We start from the raw sequence: 23,474 nt of genomic DNA, 5'->3' as shown, positions 1-23,474 counted from the left end.
TATTAGGTAAATTGAGTAAATCTATTCTATATCATTGATTAATTATATGATGATGATTATTTTTAGAGACAGGGTCTTGTTCTGTCACCCAGGCTGGAGGGCAGTGGTGCAATCACGTCCCGTTGCTCACTCCAACTCCTGGGCTCAGAGGGATCCTCCACCCTCAGCCTCCTCGGCAGCTGGGACTACAGGCACGTGCTACCAGCCCCAGCTAATTTTTTGTTTGTTTGTTTCTTTTCATAGGGATGAGGTCTCACTATGTTGCCCAGGCTTGTCATGAATTCCTGGGCTCAAGTAATCCTCCCACCCCATCCTCTCAAAGCGTTGGGGTTACAGACGTGAGCCACCAAGCCTGGCCTAAGTCTGTTATTAATATAATAAAGAAGTTTCCTCTCTAGGCTATTAAATCTTTGCTTAGCTTACCAGAAAAACAAAAGCATCATTTCACGAAAACTGGTTGAGTTTAACCTTAACGTTTCAGAAGTATTACTAAGTATCTGAAGAAATACAACTCAAAATGCTGACTGATTATAACGTGAAAAACCTCCACTTTTTCAGATGTTTTTAAAACCAGAATACTTTGAATAATCTTGACTTGCACTATCTCACAGAGGCATCTGGGCTGGGTATGGTTATGGGCTACAGTATGGAATCTCCTGCCCAGACTCTGAGCACTAGAATCCATCTTCCAGGGATTTGTGCAATGCCTGTCTCGGAATAGTTCAGATAAATTCTCGTGTCTATTATTATCAGGTAATTACAGCCACTTATGAAGTAACTAAGAATTTAATCAAAGGGAAACCAGACCTGTCCACATTTACCTTAATAGTAATAGGGCTAGTGTAGGACCGGGTAATCTTTAATTTTTTTAAATTTTTTTAAGTTTCAGGGTACATGTGCAGGATGTGCAGGTTTGTTACATAGGTAAATGTGTGTCATGGTGGTTTGCTGCACCTGTCAACCCACCACCTAGGTATGAAGCCCGGCATGCATTAGCTCTTTTCCCTAATGCTCTCCCCTTCTCTGCCCTCCCCCAATAGGCCCCACTGTTGTTCCCCTCCTTGTGTCCATGTGATCTCATTGTTCAGCTCCCACTTATAAGTGAGAACATGCAGTGTTTGGTTTTCTGTTCCTCCGTTAGTTTGCTGAGGATAATGGCTTAGGACCAGGTACTCTTAAAATTCAACTCCATGTCAGCTCTCACAAAAACCAAAGATTGGCCAAGATCTAAATTAGAGAATAACATCATGATTGAGGATAAGCAATCACAGTATTTTAGAGACAGGAGAGATTTTCAATCTAATCAAAGCCAATTCCTTCATTTTTATAGATAAGGAGATGGAAGCCACCAAAGAAAAATTAACGGCCAACCTAAGGTAATGCCGCTAGTTAAGGGCACAGGCTTAGAAGCCAGGCTATCTGACTTGCCAGGTCACAGAATAACTTTCCCATTTATGACTCAGTCAAAAGTGATTTTGAAACTTGTTAGATCTTTGGTGATAACGATCAAATTAAATATATCATACAACACTGACACAGGCCAGCATTTTCAGCACTTTTGTGGTTGACGTCTTACATCTAAAGGGACCTCCAAAGAATCTGTGAACTCAGCCTCTCTGGTTACTTGTCCCTCTCCTCCATGGGAGAGATTACAGTATCACAGGGACAACCACATGTGTCACCAAAAACAATGACAGGTGAAATGCAGTGAGAATGATTTGGACAATGGAAAGCCCAAGAAACCTGTACCACCAGGTCTTATTTAAATAGAGCATCCTTTGCATATACCCGCTGGATACCAGCTCAATGATGTGTGGCGGTTCTGGAACTTACTATACTTATTTCTAAATGAAACACCAACAGGTTCCAGTTAACAAATTCAGGACATCAAGTTCCCACTGTTAGTTTGCAGTAAAACAGCTAAGAAATCAATACAATGGCTCACACTGTTCCCACTCTGTGGCGTAACCTTCTTTAATATAACCCCAAATGTCACCCAGTCTATTTCTTTCAGCTTCTCTCTGGCCATCTTTTCCTTGATCTGAGACAGTCTGATCAGTTTTCGGCCGGTCATTTTCTTGTTCATTTCTGTGGAGGATACTCGAGGTCGCCTGTGTTAAGAAACTAATGATTAGTAATTATGATTCTAATAAATTATCTGGCATCTTAGCAGGTGGTAAGGGAGTGTGATGGTCAGAAACCTCTATAGTTCCTGTTCTCGGGAAGCTTAGTAATATAGTATGACCAAGGTATCCATTTTTTCAGCAAATATATATATATTTTTTCAGGCACCCGCCATCACACCCGGCTAATGTTTGTATTTTTAGTAGAGATGGGGTTTTGTCATGTTGGCCAGGCTGGTCTCAAACTCCTGGCCTCAAGCAATCTGCTTGCCTTGGTCTCCCAAAGTGTGGGGATTACAGATGTAAGCCACCATGCCTAGCCTCTAAGATAATTTTTAAAGCTAGGTTTGCCTTCCTTTGGATATAGATCTAGGGCTTATATAGAATACAAGAAAGATAACAAATCCTTTAAGCTCTTAAATTATGTAAATTTTAATATTCTTCTGAAAACAATCCTTTTTTACTTTATTACAAAACCATGAATTGATATTCATAAATAAGACACTTAAATTTCATCAATTATGCAAGAATTTCACAGGTTCTACTATTCTAATTGAATTTTTTTAAAAGAACATTTTGACATATAGTAAAGGCTTTTGAATGTAGCTTCAATTAATATATTCTTGTTCCTAATGACTGGTCAAAAAACTTAGGGTTATTCACATTTGTTTAGTCTTTGATTGCATTACCTATTTGCAGATGAGAAAAGACACTCAGAGAAAAACATGCTTCTTCACTATTTCATGAGTCTTCTGGAACAGAAAGTCCCAGAGCTAAGTTTGAACAATGAAGAATATTCAGGAAGCAAAACATTGACTTCAGTGGAAAAATTCTTTCCTTTGTCTGATTTCTGTGATTGTGGTGTGATAAGTCCCCCCCCCCCCCCGCCCACCCCAAGTTACGTGAGGGTGTTATGTCAGCTGCCTGAACCCTGAAGGCCAGGTAGTGGGCCACAGCCATGGTGCCCAGCCGAAGAGCAGATGTCCCTGAGAACCCAACCATTCTGGAGCATATCTGGGAACACACCAAGAAAAGAGTCTCATCACACATACACAGTAGGCAAACAGCTTAGAGGAGTCCTAACTAGAGCAATTAGATGAGAAAGAAATAAAGGGCATCCGAATTAGAAAAGAAGTCAAATTATCCCTGTTTGCAGATGATAGGATCTTATATTTGGAAAAACCTAAAGATGCCACCAAAAAACTATTAGCACTGATAAACAAATTCAATAAACTTGCAGGATACAAAATCGATATTCAAAACTCAGTAGCATTTCTATATGCCAACAACCAACAATCTGAAAAAGAAATCAAGAAAGTAATCCCATTTACAACTGCTCCAAATGAAACACCTGGGAACACACTTAACCAAAGCAGTGAAAGATCTCTACAATAAAAACTAAAAAACAAGGCCGGGCGCGGTGGCTCAAGCCTGTAATCCCAGCACTTTGGGAGGCCGAGGCGGCGGATCACAAGGTCAGGAGGTCGAGACCATCCTGGCTAACACAGTGAAACCACGTCTCCACTTAAAAAATACAAAAAATTAGCCGGGCGAGATGGCGGCGCCTGTAGTCCCAGCTACTCGGGAGGCTGAGGCAGGAGAATGGCGTGGACCCGGGAGGCGGAGCTTGCAGTGAGCTGAGATCCGGCCACTGCACTCCAGCCTGGGCGACAGAGGGAGACTCCGTCTCAAAAAAAAAAAAAAAAAAAAAAAAACTAAAAAACATTGATGCAAGAAATTAAAGAGGATCCAAATATGGATCCAAATATGGAATATGGAACCCTTAAAGAGGATCCAAATATGGAAAAATAGCCCATGTTCACGGATTGAAAGAATCAAGGTTGTTCAAATGTACATACTATCCAAAGCAATCTAGAGCGTCCATGCAATCCCCATCAAAGTTCCAATGACAGTCTTCATAGAAATAGAAAAAACAGTCCTAAAGGTATACAGAACCACAAAAGACCCCAAATAGCCAAAGCAATCCTGAGCAAAAAGAACAAAACTGGAGGAATCACATTACCTGACTTCAAATTATACTAAAGCTATAGTAACCAAAACAGCATGGTACTGGCATAGAGAACCCAGAAATGAATCCATAAATCTGCAATGAACTCATTTTCAACAAAGGTGCAAAGAACATACACTGGGGTATGTTCAACAATGGTGCAGTGAAAACTGGATATCCGTATGCAGGAGAATGAAACTAGACTTCTATCTCTCGCCATCTACAAAAATCAAATCAAAATGTATTCAAGAGGCTGGGCACGGTGGCTCATGCCTGTAATCCCAGCACTTTGGCAGGCCGAGGCAGGTGGATCACCTGAGGTCAGGAGTTTGAGACCAGGCTGGCTAGCATGGCAGTTTCTACTAAAAATACAAAAATTAGCCAGGCATTGTGGTGTGTGCTTGTAGTCCGAGCTACTCAGGAGGCTGAGGCAGGAGAATCACTTGAACCCAGGAGGCAGAGGTTGCAGTGAGCTGAGGTCACGACACCGTACTCCAGCCAGGGCAACAGAGCAAGACTGTCTCAAAAAAAAAAAAAATTAAAGACTCAAATCTAAGTCTTGAAACTATGAGATTACTAAAATAAAACATTGGGGAAACTCTCTAGGACATTGGTCTTGGCTAAGATTTGTTGAATAGTAACTCACAAGCACAGGCAACCAAAGCAAAAATAGACAAACGAGCAGATCTCCCCAACAATCTTGCTGGCATCCAGGAGTGCCTTACATGTACGTCTGAGTCATTCTTTCACTTCTGGATCCTTCCCAGTTTTGAGGAAACCCCTTTTTTTTTTTTTTTTTTTTTGAGATAGCGTCTTGCTCTGTTGTCCAGGATGGAACGCAGTGGCACAATCTTGGCCCATTGCAGCCTGGACCTCCCCACTCAGCCTCCTAAGCAGCTGGAACTAGAGGCGCATGTCACCACACCAGACTAAATTTTGTTTCTGTAGAGATGGGGTTTTGCCCTGTTGCCCAGGCTGGTCTCAAGCTCCTGAGCTCAAGCACTCTACCCTCCTCAGCCTCCCAAACTGCTGGGAATACAGGTGTGAGTCACCATGCCCAGCTAGGGAAAGATTCTTCTATATAGCCCAGGGTTTCTTCCATAACAATGAGTTAATAGATTATTAAAAGAAAAAAAAAAAGGCTCCAAAATCTAAAACTTTCTAAGCACAAACATGACACTCAAAGGAAACACTGTAGCATTTCGGATTTTGGATTTTAGATTTGGGATTCTTAACCAGCAATTCTATATAATATAAATATTCCAGAATCCAAAATCCAAAACAGTTCTGGTCCCAAGCATTTTGGATAAGGGATCCTCAACCTGTTGTCAGGGAATGTCTATGAATATGTCCTTTAGAGTATTTTTAGGGCCTGAGGTTCATGTACAACAATGACAAAGAGACTCAAACACTTCTGTAATCCCTTAAATTTAAAAGCCACTCAGAAGCTTTTGCTGAGTAGTTTAAATCTCCTTTATCTCAATTTTGATTCACATGTGCAATAAATGCCCACCAGCAGCAACATGGTTCAATACCCATACGGAGCTTCAAGTGGGCCATGGCTGGGGCAGGCAGTAGCATCTCAGGAAGGGGAAATTCTCTACCTTAAGAAGGAACCCTGCTGCCCCCTCAATGACAACCACAGCTTCTACTGCTGTATTCTATTTCTCAGACTGTGTCTCAGATGTAATTAAGATATAAATACATTCTTCAGTTTTGGAGAATACCAAGTCTTTACAAGACACTTCTTTTTTGTTTGTAGAAACAGGGTCTTGCTCTGTTGCCCAGGCTGGAGTGCAGTGGTATGATCATAGCTCACTGCAGTCTTGAACTCCTGGGCTCATGTGATCTTCCTGCCTCAACACTCCCCCTACCCCACAAGTAGCTAGGACTATAGGTGCATGCCACTGCGTCCAGCTAATTTACTTTTTGCAGAGATGAAGTTTCACTGTGTTACACCAGCTAGTCTCGAGCTTCTGACTTCCACCAATCCTCCTGCCTTAGCCTCCCAAAGTGCTAGGATTGCAGGTGTCAGCTACCACACCCAGCCTTATAATACACTTTTATTGTATGTTGGCAACACTCGTTCTTCTCTGCCTAATAATATATACTTTAAGAGCTTAGCAGTTTTAGTTGTTGGCTGATGTTTAGACTGACAAGGTTTAAGAGTTTTAGAGGGTTTCATTTGGTTCCTCAAATGGACTGTGCTAAAAGCAATCCAGTCTCACTGTAAGGACTACTGTTCTGCTCTGGGATTATCCAGACGTAATGATGGAGATGCAATGGAGTAGTGATACAGAGTACAGATAATTAAAACAATAAAAATAAAGCAAAAAAACATAAAAGTCCAGGATTTGAATATAGCTTTTAATTGAATTGAGCTTGGAATATATTCCTATTTTAACAGGCTATCTTAAATTTCTCCCCATAGGGCTGGGCGCGGTGGCTCAAGCCTGTAATCCCAGCACTTTGGGAGGCCGAGATGGGCGGATCACGAGGTCAGGAGATCGAGACCATCCTGGCTAACACGGTGAAACCCCATCTCTACTAAAAAATACAAAAAACTAGCCGGGCGAGGTGGCGGGCGCCTGTAGTCCCAGCTACTCGGGAGGCTGAGGCAGGAGAATGGCCTAAACCCGGGAGGCGGAGCTTGCAGTGAGCTGAGATCTGGCCACTGCACTCCAGCCTGGGCGACAGAGCGAGACTCCGTCTCAAAAAAAAAAAAAGAAAAAAAAAAAAAAAAAAAGAAAAAAAAAATTCTCCCCATAACAGATGCAAAGAATATAAATTTGCCTTAAAAAGGCTATTAGAAAGAAAAACGGCAGCCGGGCATCAAACCTGTAATCCCAGCACTTTGGGAGGCTGAGGCAGGTGGATCACCCGAGGTCAGGAGTTCTAGACCAGCCTGGTCAACATGGCGAAACCCCATCTCAACTAAAAATACAAAAAAAAAAATTAACCAGGCATGGTGGCAGGCGCCTGTAATCCCAGTTACTTGGGGGGCCAAGGCAGGAGAATTGCTTGAACCCGGGAGGCGGAGGTTGCAGTGAGCTGAGATCGCGCTACTGCACTCCAGCCTGGGGGACAAAAGCGAGACTTTGTCTCAAAAAAAAAAGTTAAAAAAGAAAAACAGCATAGCTATTTTTCTTTACATCAATTATAAGAATCAATAGAAACAGAAAAAATGATCCTAAAATTTATATGGAACCACAAAAGACCCAGAGGAGCCAAAGCAATCCAGTAATTGCTCAATTACATAAATATTATCCTGGTTAAACTCTCTGTGTAGTTAAAAATAGTCTAAATTATACCTCAAAAGAGATGGAGAAAAATTTTAAAAGTCTGTTTCCATCTGTCAATGTCTGATTAAATATACTACCATTTGTCCATTTATTTTTATAGATACATATTCCTTGTTGATTATATACACAAGAAAAAGTTTTTCTTAAACATTTTATATGCAACTGTACTTAAGTCAAACCCAGGGCTACTGCTAGTCTTACGGTGGTGTTTTGTATAGTTCAAAAGCTGCCGGTGTTTTGTGGATCCTGATGTACAAACACAGTACTTCTAAAAGACACCGAGAGGCACAAAAAGCTATGCAGTGGCACATATGCATAGATGGTACAGCTACTGACCTGAGCCGCAGGCCGGAGAAGGCTTCCACACAGACGGGTTGAGCCGCTTCCCCAGAGCTTCCTGGGGTCCCCACCATTTGACTTCTAGTTATCCCACTAGGATTGTTCCGAGAAATAGTCTGGAGTGGTTGGGAGGGTGCACTTGCCATCCTTGAAGATGAGCTTTTGGGCTCTAGAAAATTAACACAATTAATGAAAAGGCAACCACACAGATAATTACAAAATTTATTTGTACAGATTTGTTCCTTTGAGACAGGCACTCACTGTGTCACCCAGTGCAGTGGCGTGATCTGGGATCACTGCAACCTTCATCTCCTGGATTTAAGCGATTTTTGAGTAGCTGGGACCACAGGTATGTACCACCATGTCCGGCTAGTTTTTGTATTTTTTGTAGAGATGGGTTTTACAATGTTACTCAGGCTGGTCTTGAACTCCCAAGCCCAAGCAATCTAACTAGGCCTCCCAAAGTGCCAGGATTATAAGCGTGAGCCACTGCACATGAGCACAGGCTGAATTGTTCTTTTTTTTTTGAGATGGAGTTTCACTCTTGTTGCCCAGGCTGGAATGCAGTGGCACGATCTCGGCTCACCACAACCTCCGCCTCCTGGGTTTAAGCGATTCTCCTGCCTCAGCCTCCCAAGTAGCTGGGATTACAGGCATGCGCCAACATGCCCAGCTAATTCTGTATTTTTAGTAGCGACAGGGTTTCTCCTTGTTGGTCATGCTGGTCTTGAATTCCTGACCTCAGGTGATCCTCCCACCTCGGCCTCACAAAGTGCTGGGATTACAGGCGTGAGTCATTGCACCTGGCCAGGATTGTTCCTTTTTTTAAAGCAACACATGCGATAATCAAATCCTGAGAGCAAAGCATGCCCACAATACCATTTCTCGGTCTTACAGTCAACAGCACTTTCTCTGATAACAACGTTCTACATTGGTGCTGTCCAATACAGTGGTAGCTACCAGACGTAGGTGGCCATCAGTCACTTAAATGTGACCCCGTACTTTTAAGGAAATACATTTCTCATTAAATTTAATCTAATTTAAACTTAAATGTCCACATATGGCTAGTGGCTACTGTCCTACACAGTGCCACTCTAAAATACTGTTTCTCTGTGCAATGATGTTTACTGAGTATTCATCAAAATACAGAGCACTGGGGCAGATTCTCAAAGGGAGGAAAAGACCTCCTTCCAAATGAATAATTAGTGGAGATCCGTGTACAGTTCAAATTCTACTTTAAGAAAATCCAGGCCAGACGTGATGGCTCACACCTGTAATCCCAGCACTTTGGGAAGCTAAGGAGGGCAGATCACTTCAGGTCAAGAGTTCAAGACCAGCCTGGCCATCATGATGAAACCCTGTCTCTACTAAAAATACAAAATTAGCTGGGTGTGGTGGTGTGTGCTACTCGGGAGGCTGAGGCAGGAGAATTGCTTGAATCCAGGAGGTGGAGGTTGTAGTGAGCCCAGATTATGCCACTGCACTCCAACCTGGGTGACAACATGAGACTCTGTCTCAAAAATAAAAAATAAATAAATAAATAATAAAAAATCCAAAGCTAGCTCCCCTTTTCTTCTTTCTTGTTTCATTTCATTCCATTCCATTTTATTTGTGGGGCCAAGGTGAGTTAGGGGTCTGGTATTCTATTCACTATTGCTTCATTAAATATCCCTGATGGAGTTACTTTTCATATTTTAGAAGTGTTTGATAATTCTCCAGAAGGTCAGACACTTCCATATCACTCTTTCGTAAGATTGTTGTTTGCCCTCAAAGGGACTTTGGATCCCTGCTCTCCCACTAGGGGCCAGGGTGAACCTAGGACTTTAGAACCTAGAGGCCAGGCCCATTCCCCACCCCTCAAAACCAAACTTTGGACATTACGTAATGCAACACCTTAGTAATGCCAAAGGTCCTGAGGGATGGATGCTACTCCTGAATGGATATTTGAATATATAACTTGCTGTCAGATTAATATGAACACTCAGGCAAAAGTAGTTCTCTACCACTGTGGCACAGACCCATGCTACTCAAAGGGGCCTTTCCAAACACATGCAGCCAATGAAACGCTGTGTCCTCCAACCCATGTTCTATCAGGACCACCTTGTCTTATGTCTCCTGGCAATACAAGAAAACCAATACATAGGGCAGAAATCCTTTTCATTGTTGCTTTGTGCATATACATGTGTGTGCTGAAATAGGACTGTATTTGAACACCATCCTATACTCCTGGCAAAGAAGTCGTTTCTAAAAAACAGCCCTTTTGGTTTAATACAACCTGGCTTCAAATAAAACTTAACCATTTTCTAAGGAAATAACTTCACAAGCCTAAAGAATGAGAACCTGACCAGTGGCTTTCCTTATGACAATCCTGGCAAAACTATGAGACTACAGAGTTAACAAAAAAATTCAACCTGTTAAGTACTTAGTAAATAGCTACTCTGTACCTAAGGATTTTCTTTTTTCTCACACAGGGTCTTACTCTGTGGAAGAGGATGGAGTGCAGTGGCGTGATGACAGCTCACTCTAGCCTCAAACTCCTGGGCTCAAATGATCCTCCCACCTCAGCCTCTCAGGTAGCTGAGACTACAGGCAAGCACCACACCTGGCTAATTTTTTTATTTACTGTAGAGATAGGGTCTTGCTATACAACCCAGGCTGGTCTCAGACTCCTAGGATCAAACAATCCTCCCGCCTCGTGCCTTGGCCCTAAGGATTTTCTAGGCACTTTGAGATCTAGAGGAAGAACACAAAACAGATCATGTGGCTCCCATTCCCAAGAAACTGACTTTCTTTCTCAATGGGGAGATAAGACAGACCAAAAGACACAAACACCCACACACACACAAACACATACAACAGTGCCAAGATATTGAGGCCTCAAGTACCACACCTGGAGGTGAAGCCTTTGGTGTCCGGGCCACCCGCTTGGTTCTTGGTAGCGCAGGGACATCAAGCTCCGCAGAAAAGCATGTTGACTCCTGAATTCTCTGAACTCTCTTCTCCTTAAGAGGCGGCCGTGGAGACTTCTCTACTTCATTAAAAGTAAAGTAAGTGAGTAAAAACCCATTCAGAAAGAGGTTCAAAGGGCTGTTTGAACCGGAGTTGGATGCAGAAACAATGTGATAATTTTTTTTTTTTTTTTTTTTTTTGAAACAGAGTCTCCCTCTGTCGCCTAGGCTGGGGTGCAGTGGCCGGATCTCAGCTCACTGCAAGCTCCGCCTCCCGGGTTTAGGCCATTCTCCTGCCTCAGCCTCCCGAGTAGCTGGGACTACAGGCGCCTGCCACCTCACCCGGCTAGTTTTTTGTATTTTTTAGTAGAGACGGGGTTTCACCGTGTTAGCCAGGATGGTCTCGATCTCCTGACCTCGTGATCCGCCCATCTCGGCCTCCCAAAGTGCTGGGATTACAGGCTTGAGCCACCGCGCCCGGCCACGTGATAATTTCTTAATAACAGAAATGCACATGATTGCCAGAATGACAGTCTTCTTACCAGGAGATTTTTGCAGACGTGCTGGGCTTGCTGTCTGTTTAATTGTTGTTACTTTTAGCTGTTCTTGTAAGGACTTCATTTGCTCTTGCAAATTCCTTAATTCCTCTAGGAAATGAAAATATGCTAATTTAAGAACCAGGCATGAGAAAACATTCTACACGACAAAAATGCTGGCAATATTTTCGTTGTCTACTCCCTGCCCCAACACCTTGAGACCCACGATATAATCACATACCCAAAGCTCATGATTAACTTTTGTACTTCAAAGAGGTCCCTTAGAGAAATACATATTTTATTTAAAGTAATGAAATACCCAATGGTAAAACTAGTTATAAATCTATACTATTAAGAGATATCAGATATAAATCCACAGTTAACAAGTTTTTAGGACTTGAGAAATAATTACAGGCCAGGCATGGTGGCTCGTGCCTGTAAGCACAGCATTTTGGGAGGCTGAGGCAGGAGGATTGCATGAGCCCAGGAGTTCGAGACCAGCATGGGCAACATAGGGAGATCCTGTATCTACAAAAACTGAAAAAATAAACAAACAAACAAAGATTAGCTGGGCATGGTGGTGCACACCTATGGTCCCAGTTACTAGGGAGGCTGTGGCAGGAAGATCACTTGAGCCTGGGAGATGGAGGCTACAGTGAGCCAAGATTGCACCACTGCACTCCAGCCTGCGTGACAGAGCAAGATTCTGTCTAAAAAAAAAAAAAAATGATATTTATTTCATAAATTGGATATCATAATTAATATGATAAATGCTGGCTTCTGTATTAGAAGAAACAGCCAACCACTGAATTTTATTATAGCTTAAAGATGTATGAGATGCCAGGAATAAGAAAAGAACATGTGTCAAAGCTTCTGTTCAGGAATGCTCTGCTCAAACAGATACGTGGCAGCTTTACAGCCCTGTCTCTGGCTCCACATTCCACATAAATACCAAAGTACTACTATTCCATAAGAAACACGAAAAGTTTCAGAGGCATTCCGTACAGGATCCATTGCAGCTGGCTGACACTGACAGAGTCTGTAGTTTGTGCTGAAATGCTGGCCTTAAACATTTCATCTATCAACTGGTATAATTTTCTTTCTTTTTTTCTTTTTTGACAGTCATTTATCTCTACCCTGGAATCAGCAGCTATTTTGATGACAACTATCAGATTGGTGGTCTTCATCCAACTTATCCGAAAGAAATAAGGAAGGCAAGTAGTTAGAGCACCTTGCAACTCTTCATTTGTTTTCTCTCGACTGGGGGCACGAGCAGGAAGGACCCTGTGTTCAGCTGACTGTGATGCAGGAATTTCTTCTTCATCTGTGAAGTCCTCCATATCTCCAAAGAGAGTGGCCAAATTTTCCTTTTCATCTTTGGTCTTTCCTGTTTCTCCATCATCAGCTTCTTCTGTGTAAGATTCACCGTCGCCGTCGGCATCAAAGAGCTCATCAAATGTGTCGGGCTCACCATTTTCCTGGGTCAAGAAGTTACTTTCTTCTGAATTACAATCCAAGGCTGACTCATTTTCCTCCAGCAATGCGGTCAGCAGAGACAGATTGTCTTCCTCCTCTAGGGGAAAAGAAGAGAAAGGACAGAGAATAAGCACAGCTGATTCCAAACATTCAACTTTAACAAGGCAATTTAAATAACCCCACAGGAGGTAAGAGAAACTACCTAATGGGTACAATGCTCATTATCTGGGTGATGGGTTCAATCATACTCCAAACTTCAGCATCACACTATACACCTCTGTATCAAACCTGAATCTAAAATGAAAGCTGAAACTGGAAAAAACAAACAAAACAACAACAAACGCTACAGATGCACCGTTTTGCCTAGTCCTTGTTCTTGTCTCTATCTTTCCTGTCCCCAGGTGCTTCTTAGGGGACACTGGGCTAAGAAGGCGCCAAAACTGCTGAGTAGAGTGGGCCAGCCACAGGGCTAAATGTCCTTACGCATTCTACTCCAATCAATGAGACAACTTCCCGCACACCAACTTCCATGAAATTCAACCAACAAGGGAATAATTTTAAAACACCAAACATAGATTTAGGCTTTAGATGTATATAATTCCTGACCTTTAAGTTATTTGAGATTAAAAAAAATAGATACAAACTATATAAAAAATACTAAGATCCCATCACTCAGAATTAGCCATCATTAACATTTTGTTGTTTGCTTCTTGCCTTTAACATTAAATAACACCTTCTAGATGAAGTCTGTCATGCCAAATCTTATCCCAACTCCTGACCACTGCCCCAGTTCCCATTGTAATCACTTTCATAATTTTGAGGTATCATTCCAGTCCATTTTTATGCTTTTACATAAATATATAGGCAGTCACAGTCAATATATATTACATGGTTTAAAAAACATTTACATAAATATTCCACACTGCATTACTCTGCATTCTGGGTTCATTCAACATTGCTTGTAAGATTAACCCAAATCAAAACATATAGTTCTAGCCAGGCGCGGTGGCTCATGCCTGTAATCCCAGCACTTTGGGAGGCCAAGGCAGGAGGATCACCTGAGGTCAGGAGCTCAAGACCAGCCTGGCCAAGAAAGTGAAACCCCGTCTCTACTAATAATACAAAAATTAGCCAGGCTTGGTGGCCCATGCCTGTAATCCGAGCTATTCAGGAGGCTGAGGCAGGAGAACTGATGGAACCTGGGAGGTGGAGGTTGCAGTGAGCTGAGGTCATGCCACTGCACTCCAGCCTGGGTATAGGGCGAGCCCATCTGAAAAACAAAAACCCCCATATAGTTCTAGTTTATTTCTTTTCGTTGCTATATTGTATCCTATAGTAAGACTGTGTTACACCTTATTCCATTTTCCAAAAAAGGACAATATGGGCTATTTCTAAATTTCCCCCACTACTAAATACGCTGTAATCGTGTATCCGTCTTCTTGCACATGTGTTTCTTGGGAATATCTATCAGAAATGGAATTGCTGCATTGCTGGGTACCCACGTTTTCCAATTTTGCTAGATGGTGCCAGATTGTTTTCAAAGTGGATGCACTCTTGAAATGTCATCATTCATCTGGGGTAATACCAGAGGTTCGTTGCCTCACGCAGAGGAAATCATGGACACTGACAGCCAAGAAGTGAGGTTAAGTGCAGAAGTTTAACAGGCAAAAGAAAGAGAAGCGTTCTCAGCAGCAGAGAGGAGTCCCAGAAAAATTGGTTGCCCCTTCCATGGCGAAACGCATGGGGTTTCATAGATGAGCTTGAGGATGCAGTGTCGGATTTACATAGGACATGAAAGATTGGCTGGACTAGGTATGCATAGGGTGGAAAACCCGGCTACCCCACCCTAATCTTTTATTATGCAGGTGGTTCTCTACCTGGCCAGCGCCATGTTGCCTGTTTCTTTACTGTCCACGTGGTTGACAAAGGGGCCGCCATGTTGAACATGCCTGGCCCCCTGGGAGCCTTTTCCATTGGCACAGCTGCGGGTATTCACCCGTGCAAATTACTAGCTTGTTTTTCTATGTCTGCAGTTTGATTTTTCAGGCTGCCCTTTGTTAGAAATTACTTGGGGGCTGCTTTTTGTTAAAAGGGAAATTCTGCTGAGGACTCTGTTGCCCTTACTATCTCCCTAAATAATTGCTATCTCCCCTATCACTCTCACTAGTGCTGTACACAAGGGCCACTTCTCCCCACCACCTCATCAATATCTGATGTGTCACTTAAATTTTTTTGCCAGTCTGATGGACGATGTAAAAAGGCATCTCACTGTTTTGATTTGCATTTCTTGGATTACTACTGGTGAGGTTAAGAATTGCTTACGTTTATTTGCCAATCAGATTTCTTCTTTCTTGATTTGTCTATTTTCTTTGCTCTTCCCACCCCCCCCACCCCCAATTTGGGCCCTATTTGTTTATAAAATCAGAGGTACTTAATGGAAAAATATTAAGGGTATCTGACCTACTCTCCTTGTCTGAAATTCAGGGGCTAGAGTCTGAGAGGGTGAGGGCTTGTTCAGGATCACACGGAGAAACAGATCAGTGCAGGAGCTGGGTCAATAAGGAATCTTTAGATCAACAAACCAATGTCCTTTCCACCACTCTACAATCCCTTACCAGAAGGAAAGAGCCAGTAGCCGAACTTCAGGCCTAGAATCTGATGACAGGGCCTAATGCTCAGAGTAAGAGGTTGTATAAGGATTAGCTTGAGTTGCTTAGTCCACAAATACTCCAAGACTGCACAGTGCAAGAGAGAAGAGACCAGGCAGCGCCCTGTGCTCCAGGTGAGACTGCCACACACCTCCAAGGAAGCAAAGAGGCCTCCATCATCTCTTGTTCCCATCTGCCAAAGAGGGCACACCCCAAGAAGAGGCTCTGGCTCACCCCACTGGGGGGCACAGGTGGAAAATGCTGCCTGGGGACCCCATACCATTCACTTTGAACCCATCTTCTTTCACAAGAGAACCAGGGCTAATCCCATGGTGACTCACAACCCCGTTTACCTGTCACCATCAAAAATCATGTCTTCTCTGTATTACGCTGACTCAATCTCCCAGCCTCTTTGTTCCCAAACCCCTGGGACGTGAAATCTACTACCAGCACGTTTCCCAGATCCCCGGTGGCTCTTACAACAGAAATCTGGCTACCCCTGGAACCCTCTTGAATGGAAAGCGTTTAATAGTTCACACCTCACATGGCAATGTCTAGAATAGTGTTCGGCACGTATTAGGCATGCAGTAATTATTTGTTGATCAACTTCAGGGTCCTGATGTCTTCTTTATCACTGTCACTTTGGAACGATTCACTCTTCTTCCAGATCACAGCTCTCTGAAGTTCATGACACCAGATTCTGGCATCAAGAACCCCTCACGGCACTGTCATGCGCTGATCATCGTGTGTGTATCATGCAATGCCCCCCGGTCCTCCCTCCATCTCTACTGCTCTCCCCCTCCTGGAGCACTTCACCTCCACAAGAATGGTCCAGCCCACATCTTGGTCGCTGGGTTTCTCATCCACCACCCATCTTAGCTACCCACTCCCATAGTGACTCCAACTCATCACAGCAAAGCACAACTGACCTCTGAGCGTTCCTCTGCGATCCCACTTCCCATCCTTTCAGCCTGCTCACTCTAGTATTCACACCCAGCAGCTCTTCAGCTTCATCCACATGTCTAATCCATCAGCCTACCTACAATGTGTTTCCTGTCCATCACCCCCTGCCCCTAATGCCCTCCCTGTGGATCCATGTTCAACACCATCATCACTGCCTTCTAAAGACTCAATTCCCTGGCTGGTGAATGGTTCTGGTGAAAGACTCGCTACCAGGCTGACTGGTCTTTTTTGTTTATTTATTATTTTTTCAAGACAAGGTCACCCAGGCTGGAGTGCAGTGTCACAATCTTAGCTCACTGTAGCTTCAAACTCCTGGGCTCAAGCGATCCTCTTGCCTTAGCCTCCCAAGCAGCAGGGACTAGAGGTGCACACCACCATGCCCAGCTTATTAAATTTTTTTTCTGGAGAGATGGGGTCTTGCCATGTTGCCCAGGCTGGTCTTGAACTCCTGGCCTCAAGTGATGCTCCTGCCTCAGCCTCCTAAAGTGCTGGGACTACAGGCGTGATCAACAAGACCCTGAGCTAACTTTAAATTTTTGCATACCCATAACAAACAGGCATTCACCACTGCTTAAAGATTCCCACACTTCCCCAATCCATTCGCTTTCCCAGGCTCTGATCACTTCACACTGTCTCTCCTCAAACCTCCTATGCCCACTCCCCACTCTTTACTCTTAGCTGATGATCTTGTTCAGAGTAGATAATCAAATAACCTTTTTATTTTTATTTTTTTTTTTGAGACAGAGTTTTGCTCTTGTTGCCCAGGCTGTAGTGCAATGGCGTGATCTTGGCTCACTGCAATCTCCACTTCCCGGGTTCAAGTGATTCTCCTGCCTCAGCCTCCCGAGTAGCTGGGATTACAGGCATGCGCCAACATGCCTGGCTAATTTTGTATTTTTAGTAAAGACAGAGGTTTCTCCATGTTAATCAGGCTGGTCTCGAACTCCCGACCTCAGGCGATCCACCTGCCTTGGCCTCTCAAAGTGCTGGGATTATAGGCATGAGCCACAGAGCCCAGCCCTTGGCTCTATTTTACAGAAAAAATAGATGCAATCAGACTTCCTCATCCTTCACTCCCAACTCTGAAGAAGTTATCTTCTCTGCTTTCCCTCCTAGGACTAAGTATCTTGTGCTATTCAGCCAATTCTTCCACTTCCACTCTTACACTGGGTCCCACTCCTCAGCTTCTCAAAAACTTCATTCTACAATTACCACCTGTCTGGCTCCTGCATCCCCAATTTCTCCCTCTCCTTGGAAGCACTCCTGTCAGCATACAAAGACATTGCAGTGTCTCCCATCTACTAACTACCCGTTTATTGTTTTGTTATCTTGCTCCCTCCACTAAAATATAAGCAGGAACATTGTTCAACAGTATATCCCAAGTACCATACACTTTCCGATTTCCTCTACACCAGCCAAATTGTGAAGCCATGCCAATCAAATGAGATATTCTTACTAAATATTATGATTTCTTTTTCCTCTTTTTTTTTTGGAGACGGGGTCCTGCTCTGTCATCCAGGCTGGAGGTGCAGTGGTAGGATCTCGACTCAATGCAACCTCTGCCTCCCAGATTCAAGCGATCCTCCAGCCTCGGCCTCCTGAGTAGCAGGGATTACAGGCACATGCCACCACACCAGGTTAATTTCTGTAGTTTTAGTAGAAATGGGATTTCACTATGCTAGCCAGGCTGGTCTCGAACTCCTGACCTCAGGTAATCCACTCACCTTGGCCTCCCAAAGTGCTAGGATTACAGGCATGAGCCACCACTCCCGGCCTAAACATTATGATTTTTTTTTTCTTGACCTATACTGTTTCCAGGTAGAGACTATGATTTCTTAGAGAACATGTATCCATCCACCTCTTATTTTCATGTCAATCTCATAGCAGAAAATGATGCTTTGTATTATATAACCTGCCCTGTAGGCAATTTGCCAATTTTAAGAAACAGGAAACTACCATGATAGCATCGGGCAATGAGTTTCACATAAGGAATAACCCTTATCTGAGGGTTTATTTTCTGTGGTTTTGATTTTCCATGGTCACTGTGGTTGAGGACAGTACAATGGGTATTTTGAGAGTGCAATAGATACTTTAGAGAGAGACCAGATTCACATAACTTTTATTACAGTATATTGTCATAATGGTTCCATTTGATTATTGTTATTGTTATGGCCTAATTCATAAATTATACTTTATCACAGGTATGTATGTACGGGAGAAAACGCAGCATGCCTAGGGTTTCGTACCATCCTCGGTTTCAGGCATCCGCTGGGAGTGTTGAAACACACCTCTCGGGGCAACGGGGGACCACTGTGCATCACAGTGTGAGGAGTTTCAAGTTTTTTTAAAAAGGGCAAAGTGTAATACGTTTGAAATTTTTTTTAAAAATCCAGTTTCAGATTATGAGTTCGATTATGCAACTAGATCTCTTCACAACCAGCACAATCATTTTAATTTTTTAAAAATAGAAATGAGGTCTCACTCTATTGCCCAGGCTGGTCTTGAACTCCTGGGCTCAAGCAATCCTCCTGCCCTGGCCTCCCAAAGTGCTGAGATTATAAGCGTGAGCCACTGCACCCAGCCCAGCACAATCATTTTAGATGATTGCTAATTAGTGCAACACCTCTTTTCTAGGTAAACATTTTGTATACACCCCTTGCAAAATGAACAAAATTAGAAAGGATTATATTAATACAAACTTAAGTCAGAGCTACACTAAAATCGCTTCAACAGATTTCATTATCAAATGTAAATTCTGAAGTCAGACCACCTGGTTTAAAGCCTTGCTCTGCCAGCTTGAACTGTGACAAGTTACTAAACATCCGTTTTCCTGCCTATAAAATATGTTTGCCTGAGGACTGAATCAGTTAATTTCCATAAGAATCTTGGAGCAGTGCCTGGCCCAATGTACACCTACCAGCTATTGTAATTATGAAAGACAATCACTGTTGCCAGAAGAAATCTCATCTGATAAAAGCAAGTAACATTCAGTGACCTCTGTGAGACAGGAGATTGCTTCAGAACCTCTAAGACAATACCTGAGGGCTGGGGAACATTTTCACCATTACACAAGTAGAATAAATAACAAGTCCATGGACAAAAGGGTAGTTTTCCTTGAAACAGAGAAACAGAAAATTGCCAGGCCTTACCATCCATGCTGTCAAGAGGACAGTTATGACAGGAAACTTCAGCGGAGGCTCAGGTGCCCAGGAGATGAGCAATGTAGAATCTTGGCTGTGTGAAATCAACATTAGAAACGTCACTTTCAATTCTTCTCTTTCGCTCACAACGCACACCTCCACCAAACCCAGAATCCTACCACTCCTCTGGGCTCTAACCTCAGAAATCATCCAGAATCTGACCACTTCTCGCCTCCTCTCTCCACACCGCCAATGCCATCTCCCTCGCTGGATGTAACCAGCTTACTTTTACTTGTCTTTAAACTAAGGTTACAGAAATTCATTGAGATGCAGAGCAGTTTGTATCACACTGGATTACATGGATGAGATAAATTATGAGGAAGAACTATTGGGGTTGGCTGGGCACGGTGGCTCAACGCCTGTAATACCAGCACTTTGGGAAGCTAAGATGGGCACATCACTTGAGGCCAGAAGTTTGAGACCTGCCTGGTCACATAGCAAGACCTGGTATCTTTTTAAAAAATGACACACACACACGAATTATTGGGGTCGATCTAAATTAGGCTATTCTCTCATTTTATTCACTGTAACACACCTGACATCTGCATTATCCACGGCAGCTTACTGTGTGATTCTGCTTAGTTGCAGCCTTAGTGACAATCATGATTTTGATTCAATACTGTCAGCAAAGCACAGAGAAACAGCATAGCTAATTAAGACAGAGTTGTTATCACTGTGTGCACTTCTCTTTTCATTTAAGATGATTTTTTAAACTGCAAGAAAAAAAGTATAAAATTTTCTAGGCTCTTATTTAACTTAAATGTGCTCTTTGGCAAGTTCAATGTCAAAGAACTAATTATAGTGATTACAGTGCTTTCTTTTCTTTTTTTTAGACAGGATCTTGCTGTCACTGGGGCTGGAGTGCAGTGGTGCCATCGGCTCACTACAACCTCCGCCTTTCAGGCTCCAGCGATTCTCCTGCCTCAGCCTCCCAAGTTGCTGGGATTATAAGTGTGCGCTACCACACCCGGCTAATTTTTGAGTTTTTTGTAGAGACAGGGTTTTGCCATGTTGCCCAGGCTGGTCTTGAACTCCTGACGTCAAGTGATTCGACTGCCTTTACCTCCCAAAGGCGCTTTTTTTTTTTTTTTGAGACAGAGTCTCTGTCACCCAGGCTGGAGGGCAATAGCGCAATCTCGGCTCACTGCAAACTCCGCCTCCCGGGTTCACGCCATTCTCCTGCCTCAGCCTCCCGAGTAGCCAGGACTACAGGCGCCAGCCACCAGGCCAGGCTCATTTTTTCTGTTTTTAGTAGAGACGGGGTTTCACCGTTTAAGCCAGGATAATCTCGATCTCCTGACCTTGTGATCCGCCCGCCTCGGCCTCCCAAAGTGCTAGGGTAACAGGCGTGAGCCACCACGTGCGGCTTTTTTTTTTTTTTTTTGAGATGTTGTCTCATGCTGTCGCCCAGGCTGGAGTGCAGTGGCGCGATCTCGGCTCACTGCAAGCTCCGCCTCCCGAGTTCAAGTGATTCTCCTGCCTCAGCCTCCCCGGTAGCTGGGATTACAGGCGCCAGCCAGTACACCCAGCTAATTTTTTGTATTTTTAGTAGAGACAGGGTTTCACCGTCTTGGCCAGACTAGTCTCAGTGATTCGCCCGCCTGGGCCTCCCAAAGTGCTGAGATTACAGGCGTGAGCCACCACGGCTGGTCGCTTTTAAAAAATTCATTCAACAAACATTTCCACGGCCCCCTCATGTGCCACACACTGGGCTATCTACTGGGGAATCTATTGGACAGTAAGCTTCCTGAGGGTTAGGAGCAAACTGTCTTGTTCAAGTCTATAACCTGCCTCCCCTTTCCCCAAAATGAAACTGTGCACCCTCCCTCGCCCTCAAATCCAGGGCCACTGACAAGTACTGTGGTTCCATCTCCAAAACACTGCTCAAATCTACCACTTCTCTCCAACTTCACTGCCAGAACCATAGGCCAAGCTACCATCAAGCTTTCACCCGATGACTGTGTTAGCTTTCTATGCTGGTCTCTTTGTCCCCCTGCAATCTATTCTCCATACAACAGCCACAGTAACCTTCCCTTTCCTTAGTAACCTTTTAGGAACATAAATCAGTTCATGGGGGGTCCCTTCGTTGAAATTCTTTAATGATTTTCCATTGCCCTTAGAACAAAATCTGCAAAGCCTGCGAGGCAATGATTCATATTCTCTCTCCCTTTCCAAGCTTTCTACTCCCTCACCTTTTCCACAATCCACCACGTCCAATTCTACCTACCCAGACACCCAAAACAATGCTCCAGCCGGGCCAGCCCGCTTCCACTTTCTGGAACACACTAAGTTGCTTTGAGGTCTCAGGCTTTGTTGGAAGAAAGCTCCCCCCAGGTCCTTCTCGCCCTTCGGTCTCCACTTATTCATCTTTCTGAGACCTTCTGGACGACCCTGAGTCGTCCACTGTCGTGCATTTGTTTATTGCCTGCTCGTCCCTTTAAACTGTAAGCGCCGTGAAGGCAGCGGAAATGTGATCCCAGCCCTGCACACCATCCGCGTTCAACAATCATTAGCAAATCATGAATACGAGAAATCAATGAATGAATGAATGAATGAATAAAAGAAAGCCCAGGCGGCAGGCACTTGGCAAGCACTTAAAAGGTTGCTTTTAAAAAGAAGAACCCGGTTCCTTAGTAGACGGCCGGCAACTCCCAGCCCCCAGCCCGGCCATGCCAGCCCCGCGCGGTCCCGAGCTGCCGCCAAATCCAGATCGCGCCCACCCGAGCTCCCAAGACCCCGCGCCTCTCGCCCTCAGATCCCTTGCAACCCGCGCACAGACGTGCGAGGCGGCCCCGGCCCCGCCGCCCAAGGATCACCCGCATGCCTGGGGCCGGCGCTCCTCACCCGGTACCGGGAGGCCTTCTTGGTACACAGACTAACCCGCCAAAATTCCAACCGGATTCCGCCCCTGCCTTGACGTCACACGCACGCGGCTGTGGGGCCGCACTGATTGGCTACGTCAGCGAACCCCAGGCCCTCGCGCAGAGCAATCGGATTGGTGTACGTCATTGGGCGCCCTCTTTGTTGGGGGCAAGGGAACTTCCTGTCGGTAGAAGCCAGACTCCTTTAGGTAAAATAGAGTATCTGGCGCCCCCTGGTGCCTGGAAGTTTAAGTCGTCCCACCCAGTATTTTTCCTGTGGTCCACAAGTCCCACTCCTGACGCTCTGGGACCGACTGTTCCTTTGTCAGCCTTGTGTCCATTCGAAATGTTTGGGCTCAGGACCAAACAGATCCGGTCCACTTTTACCCTGTCTGACCTTGGGGAAGTGACTTATCTCTCTCAGTTTCCCCTTCACCATCTGTGCAGTGAGGGAAAGGGTAGATGACATCTTTTACACTGAAACCACCATTTCCCGAGTAATTCCTGGTCCATAGATTTTTGGGACTTCTAAGGGGCGTCAGGGCTGAAGAGAACTTATCAGCAGACCATATCTTTCACAGAATTTTTTGCAGTAAAATTCAGACCTCTTTATGTATTTACATTCTAAAAAATAGTGTTTGTATATAATAATAAGAACATAGTTTCTAAATGCAGAATAACATTTAGCTTTTACATAATTTCAAGGGATTGATAGCAGAAGAGACTTTGACGGACCACATGACCACTTTGAGTCTTCCCACCTCCCGTTTTCCTCCTTGCAGACACTATTCAGGCACTGCAGTTCCCCCACTAATAATCCTTTTGGTATAAGATCGTATCTCTATCCCCTATCTACTTTCATTGTCAGAACAATTAAAATCGACTTTAGGAAGACTGAAGATAAACAGTCCTGATGCCATCTACTTTGACTTTTTTCCTGTGTCCTCATGGAGTATTACTGCTCCATTTATGAGCGCAGCCCTATTATTTATGCCTATATTATTTAAACCTATATTGGCTCAGGAATAGGAATAAAACCATTTCTGAGAGCTGCTAGTGTTAAAAATTCA

At 43.9% G+C, this 23,474-nt stretch overlaps 1 protein-coding gene across 2 annotated transcripts in view; it reads right to left on the bottom strand.

Annotated features, from left to right (window-relative positions):
* MCM10 (minichromosome maintenance 10 replication initiation factor) overlaps positions 1 to 22,440 on the bottom strand; it is a 51,683-nt gene extending 29,243 nt beyond the window's left edge. The window contains exons 1-7 of one of the 2 annotated variants that reach the window (XM_010365946.2): positions 22,388 to 22,440; positions 19,493 to 19,577; positions 12,488 to 12,829; positions 11,263 to 11,367; positions 10,663 to 10,803; positions 7,770 to 7,941; positions 1,946 to 2,111 (exon numbers count right to left, since the gene is read on the bottom strand). In XM_010365946.2, the coding sequence (XP_010364248.1) occupies positions 1,946 to 2,111; positions 7,770 to 7,941; positions 10,663 to 10,803; positions 11,263 to 11,367; positions 12,488 to 12,829; positions 19,493 to 19,499 (933 nt within the window). In that variant the 5' untranslated portion in view covers positions 19,500 to 19,577; positions 22,388 to 22,440. The remainder of the gene's footprint in view (positions 1 to 1,945; positions 2,112 to 7,769; positions 7,942 to 10,662; positions 10,804 to 11,262; positions 11,368 to 12,487; positions 12,830 to 19,492; positions 19,578 to 22,387) is intronic. The other variant, XM_010365947.2, reaches the window with a different exon arrangement.
* Between the last annotated feature and the right edge of the window lie 1,034 nt (positions 22,441 to 23,474).

This window comes from Rhinopithecus roxellana, chromosome 11 (assembly GCF_007565055.1).
Source record: "Rhinopithecus roxellana isolate Shanxi Qingling chromosome 11, ASM756505v1, whole genome shotgun sequence".
Taxonomy (NCBI): Eukaryota; Metazoa; Chordata; class Mammalia; order Primates; family Cercopithecidae; genus Rhinopithecus; species Rhinopithecus roxellana.
Note: the sequence above shows the minus strand (reverse complement) of the source record. Positions and strands in the feature narration are given on the sequence as shown.